At 53.8% G+C, this 6,000-nt stretch overlaps 3 protein-coding genes across 3 annotated transcripts; all 3 read left to right on the forward strand.

The window, feature by feature from the left end:
• Positions 1-653: 653 nt before the first annotated feature.
• On the forward strand, positions 654-2,407 carry VTN49DRAFT_4901 (uncharacterized protein; the record flags this gene model as incomplete). Its single annotated transcript, XM_069412899.1, has 3 exons — positions 654-708; positions 784-1,307; positions 1,367-2,407. 3 exons carry the CDS (start codon positions 654-656, stop codon positions 2,405-2,407), a joined length of 1,620 nt encoding a protein of 539 aa, XP_069266820.1.
• Positions 2,408-2,862: 455 nt separating this feature from the next.
• On the forward strand, positions 2,863-4,286 carry VTN49DRAFT_4902 (uncharacterized protein; the record flags this gene model as incomplete). Its single annotated transcript, XM_069412900.1, has 5 exons — positions 2,863-2,889; positions 3,097-3,253; positions 3,386-3,412; positions 3,478-3,900; positions 3,958-4,286. 5 exons carry the CDS (start codon positions 2,863-2,865, stop codon positions 4,284-4,286), a joined length of 963 nt encoding a protein of 320 aa, XP_069266821.1.
• A 516-nt stretch (positions 4,287-4,802) lies between these two features.
• Positions 4,803-5,987, forward strand: VTN49DRAFT_4903 (uncharacterized protein; the record flags this gene model as incomplete). The annotated part of the gene is made up of 1 exon (XM_069412901.1): positions 4,803-5,987. One exon carries the CDS (start codon positions 4,803-4,805, stop codon positions 5,985-5,987), a length of 1,185 nt encoding a protein of 394 aa, XP_069266822.1.
• Positions 5,988-6,000: the final 13 nt, after the last annotated feature.

The following is a 6,000-nucleotide window of genomic DNA, read 5'->3' on the forward strand; positions in this document are numbered from 1 at the left end:
GTATGGTTGCTTTTCCCCCCTATTTGGGTGTTCACAAGGCTAGTAATCTGCCTGGTCGAGGAACACTTACTCTCAGCACGGACTCGGACATGAAAGATTCCGGCTTTGGAGATAGTGCTCGTCGGTCTTTTTCAGTTGGTACAACTACTAGTATGTACTTAGACATCCGGCAGGTGCTCCTCGCACTTATTCAACAGGAACATGGTAGTAGTAAAGTACTAGTACTCCGTAGGAGCACGGATGCTCGAAGTCGGACGTTGATCATTGGCAGAGTTGAGTCAGATGGCCAAGGTGTTCGGAATTCGGCCCTAAGGCAACTCCGAGCCGGCTGAGCCGGATGCACGACGTGGCAACTGGCTTAACTTGCGCAGTTTCACCAATCAGGAAGTTGGCGCATAACCACGTGACTCGTATACCCCGAGTTCTGGAAGAAGCATCCAGGCATCGATTGTTCCGTCACTTTGACGGCGGAAGATCTTGAATCATTTCTTCGAAAGGAACATTTAATAACGTCATTGCACTCGATCGATCAGCGGTCTGCAATATTAGGAGAGACGATCCTGCATTTTTTAATCTGTCTTTGATTCGATCCCTGTGATTCTGATCGATCGATTCTTTATTCAGGCCCCGGTCCGCTCACGTTCTCGAACACCATGCGGACGATGAGAATCGTCAGTCGCGCGCCAGCGAACCGGCTGATCTGGGGAAGTGAGTTTGAAGCCATGCCACATTCTGCGCCATTGGGGGACCCAGCCCGTTGACTTTTTTGAATTAACCACAAAGCACCCGCTGGACTGTCCACCGTGCCTCGGTTCAGCCGCCGGTCGTTTCCCGCCGACAACGTCAGTGCTCTAGCGATTCTACTTCCTCGACAGCATCGGACATACGCGACTACGGAACCTTCGACGTCGACTCCCTCCGGAGCGCCGTTTCCGCCCCCTGGATTTAACCCGGAGCAAGCCAAGAAGCCACTCTCGGGTACAACATCTTCAAAGTCTTCGGAGCCTTCTTCGTCCTCTACAGCGGCTAAGCAGGACAAACCGGCACAGGATGCCGCGCCTGCTAATGCTACTCCGAGTGACGCGGAGGTGGGGCCAATGGACAAGGCACATGAGTTGACCCCGGGCGAGAAACAGATAGTCGAGCCGAAGGAGACGAAGAAAATGACCATCGGCCAGAAGATCAAGCATGAGATCCAACACTACTGGGACGGCACGAAGCTGCTGGCGACGGAGGTCCGAATCAGCACAAAGCTGGCAATGAAAATGGCCGCGGGGTATGAACTGAGTCGCCGTGAAAGCCGTCAGGTGAGTCAGTTACTCAGCGGTATACTTGATCCTGTTGCTAATGAGACATATCATTTCAGCTCCGGCGAACAGTTAAAGACCTTGCGCGGCTAGTGCCGTTCTCCGTCTTCGTCATCGTACCCTTTGCGGAGTTGCTCTTGCCCGTAGCTCTCCGGCTTTTCCCCAACATGCTTCCGAGTACGTACGAGGGACAAAAGTCGCGGGAAGCGAAAGCTGCGTCGCTCCGTTCGACACGAACCGAAGTGTCTCAATTCCTTCGTGACACTTTGAAAGAATCTGGTCTGCCTGTCAGCGCAGTCGGAGCGAAGAAGGAGGAATTCGCCGAATTCTTCAGAAAAGTCCGTGCGACTGGCGAGACGCCCTCCGATGAGGACGTGATCAAGGTGTGCAAGATCTTCAAGGACGACCTGACCCTTGACAATTTGTCGCGGCCCCAGCTGGTGGCCATTTGCAAGTATATGAACCTGAACCGATTCGGCACAGACGCCATGCTGCGGTACCACATCCGGCATCGTATGCGCCAGATCAAGCGAGACGATCGAGCCATCTACTACGAGGGGGTGGATTCGCTCTCCGTGCCAGAATTACAAATGGCCTGCGCCTCGCGGGGCATCAGTACACATGGCGTTTCTCCCGCCCGGCTCCGAGATGAGCTCTCCGCCTGGCTTGAGCTCCGGCTCCGAAAAGGGGTTCCCTCGACCCTGCTTGTGCTGAGCAATGCATACATGTACAACGACGGGGATGCGTCCTCGCAAATTGACGCGTTGCGTTCTGTGCTCTCTAGCATTCCCGAGGAGCTGTTCCACGAGATTGAGCTGGAGGTGCACAATGCTGAAGGGGCTGCCACGAACAAGCAGCGTCTGGAGGTTGTCAAGGAGCAGCAGGAACTGATTGAGGAGGAGAACCAGCAAAACAAGTCGCACAGGACCGAGGGCGTCCCAACTCCGAAGGACACGGAGAACATCGACGATCAGGAGCAACGGAGCGAGACGAGCTCCGGCCAAGAGCAGCAGGCTGCCGAGGCCACGGAGGCGGAGCAGGATGAGAAGAAGGCGGAACAGCATCGATCCTCGGAGGAAGGGAAGAAGAACGCTCGCTAAAGAGTTGATCTCTCGTTTATAGACGTCTCCTTTTTCATGTGTATCTGTCTTGTCCTTGGATTTGTCTTGGCAGAATTCTGTAGATACTTACAGTTCTACCCTACTTCTTTTTCTTCTTGTGTGTACAATAGAACAGAATGATTCATGAATTAATTGCTTGGACAATGCGTGAATTCATTGCTCGTTAGGCTCTTGGGTCAGGAGTACGCTCAAATCGTTAGCCTGGACGGAGAATTGGCCGAGGTCCAAGACACCCCGCAAACTCCGGCAAAGGTCGATGGCCGATCCGACGTCGCCGTCACGACCTGAACCAGTAGAACTCTTCGAAATCTCATTCCGAACCTTGCTTGATCCCGAGCTCTGCTGATCTCATGAGAACTGCTTGCTGGAGACTGTTGCGCGGGCGGACAGCTACAAATAGTACTCCGACGTTGCGTCTCTACTCGACGATTCCCATGCCGCGTCTCTCACCCAGTTCAGAGGTATGTCTATAAACAGATTACTTCTGAACATTAAGGACAGAACCGATTGTTCCTATGTGGTTATTCATTGGCGTATGGCTGCGATGACGCGTGTCTTGTGTACTCCTTGATCAGACCGTGAACCGGCCGGAATGGCCAATACGAACCCCTGATCGATCGATCTAGCTCATCCGCAATGTTACGCAGGGCTGTTCTGATGGGATATAGAAAGCAATTGCGCGGCTGAGGGCATTCGGCGCGCCGACGACAAACTACTATGCCGTACCGCTGAGCCGGAGAGCGGCAGTTTTGATTCTGCTTTACGCGGATCGCAGGGGAGATCTCAGGGTTGTCCTGACCATCCGAGCGAAGACGCTCAGTTCATGTAAGTCTTTCCTCATTTCCTCCCTTCTCTTAGCGCGGCTCGCCGCTTGATACCGTTACATCGACGTCAACTAAGAGCGACGGCATGTTTGAATCTGGAGAGGTTCAGTGGACTGATTGAGAATTCGGCTAGATGCGGGCCATGCTGCTTTTCCGGGAGGTATGCCTCCATCTACGTAGTATGAGTCGAATCGAAGGAGCAGAATAAGGTTGACAAGCTTCCAGGAAAAGCGGACTCGTTAGAAGAAACCCCCTTCCAGACGGCCCGACGCGAGGCTGCTGAGGAGATTGGGCTGCCTAATATCGGTGAGCCCCTGATTCCCCCGTTCCGGGTCGAGCACTTGTGCGAGTTGCCCGCGAACCTGGCCAAAACTGAATTGGTTGTCCGTCCGTGCGTGGCGTTTCTGCACTCTTACGACCCCGTCACGGGTAAGGATGCCGACCCAGAGGTGTCGCTGATCCCCCGCCTGGACGCAAAAGAGGTGGCCGCGGTGTTTACTGCACCATTCCACAATTTCCTGCTCGGTAGAGACGAGCGTCCTTTGGATGTCGGGGAGGATGATGGCCAACCGCAGCTGCAATCAGAACCACCCGCCGGAGTTTGGTACCAAGGGTCGTGGACGACGTGGCATCAGACAGACTGGAGGAGTATGTCTTGCATATGCCCGGACTTTCTCACATGCATCACTGACGTGTGGCATGTAGTGCACCATTTCTACGTTCCCATCTCAGAATCCAACGTCACTAAGCCCAAAACCGATCGCAAGGACCAGACTGCAGCAGTCGATCAGCTCGAGAAACGGGAAAAATCAGGCGAGCTCACCCGCTATCGAGTGTTTGGCATGACGGCACGCATTCTTGTAGACGCGGCACGGTTGGCTTATGATGAGGAGCCTGAATTCGAGCACAATAGCCACTTTGGAGATGAGGACATGATTGCCAAGCTACTGCGTCTGGGTCGGCTGAAGGCCGAGCGACGGCCAGATGACGAGCTCACTCGCGAAACTATGCAGAAAGCGGCCAAACTTAGCTAGAACAAGGGAGATGAGATTCGCTATTTACAGTATCTTTTCGGTCGAGTGGCGCTGGGCATGAGAACAGTGACGATGCCAATTGCCACTGGCTCTTAAACAAAATGCTGTGCACAGACGGGGGTGCCTGACAGGCGGTTCAATTGATAGGTTCTATGCATGCATGTATCCATCCCTTGCATATTGGTCTCACCCACATTCCGCGCAGTGGCGCGGCTACTGCATGCAGGGCACCAACCACAACCGATTCACTGACACCATTAGCTTTTTTGGCCAGGGTGTCGTGCTTTTTGTTCTCAGCGCCCTGTGTGACTTGAGGTTCCATGGTCCTGCCCCCTGTGGCCATGCCGATCCCTTTGTTCGAACCAGAGACGTCGATGAATATTTGGAACAAACACGGCCGACTTTATCCGATGGCGAAAGAGCTCGCGTGGACTCTTTGACAAATCCAAATGCATATATCGTCATATTTACTTGCAACTCACCCTGTAGTTCCGTGCCTCATGACTGTTAACAAAAATGACCACGACCAACACCGGGTGCAAAACGGCGTCGACATTGACGTCCCTGTCAGCACTCGAAAATGGCTTTCTCCCGGCTGAACCATCCATTTCCTCTCCAAAGATGGCCGAGAGCCCCTGGAGGTCGAAGCCATTGCCCAGGATTCCGTGGGAGTCAGACGGACCAACACGCGAAAGTATCATTGACAGTTACATGCACAGGGGCGAAAAGGACAGCAATTCCATACTACTTCAACACCACAAACGAAATGACAGTGCATCTATCACTTCTAAACAGTGGAAGCATGCGACCCATCCGAGTTTGCAGGAAAAACGGCGCTCTTCTGTCATTCTCAGAACCTTCTTATTCGAGGAGCACTATGGCACTAGCACCAGCATGAATATGGCTCACGCAAACCACTATTTTCGACACAAGAAATGGGAACTCTTTCCAGAGCTCGCCCCTCCTACGGTTGCGCGAGCTCCCCAGCAGCCTCCTCGGCGACGACACAAGACTCTGGTCCGAAAGAGACCCAGAGGAGGATCCCAGTCTTCTTCTTCACCACCTTCTTCTCCTTCGTCTTTGAACTGGGAAGGCCTCCGCGTGAACTTGAAACCCGTCCGCGGATATATGCAGGCGGCACTCAAACGGAGCACATTTCCCCAGCTTCGTTTGGTGCGGCCATGGAACAAGAGCCATCCGAATTCCCGTCACAGTGAATCCTCCGCCTTTGATCCGATCCACCAGCAGCGAGTTATCGCTGAAACTTCAGATCAGCTGCGCGCTCTCTCGCCGGAGTCCAGTATTGACTCGCTTCATCATTCTTCCAACGGGAATGGAAAGCCTTGGCGGACTGGCAAGGAGCCGGCGACCATCCTAAGGTGGAAATCCGCCCGCAACAGGGATGAACCCTCATCGCGGGAATATCACACGCGAAAGATCCTACGGCTTGACCCGCAGCAGAGTCAGGCGACGCGCAGCACATCATCACGCGGATCGCAGAGCTCCTCATCCTCATCGCCATCCATAACCGATGAAGTTCCACCACCACAGCGGAAGACACTACAACAGGTCCTCGCAGCCATCGATGGAGCGACGCAGAAGCTCGTTGAATCCCGCGCCGCGCGACGGCGGGAAGAGCTGAAGAAAAATATTCGCCTCGTAGGATTGGTCAAGCAATCGTGTTCCCCTGAAGAGCTCTAGCCCTGTATTATGC

This window comes from Thermomyces lanuginosus, assembly GCF_041956635.1.
Source record: "Thermomyces lanuginosus strain ATCC 200065 unplaced genomic scaffold VTN49scaffold_32, whole genome shotgun sequence".
Taxonomy (NCBI): Eukaryota; Fungi; Ascomycota; class Eurotiomycetes; order Eurotiales; family Trichocomaceae; genus Thermomyces; species Thermomyces lanuginosus.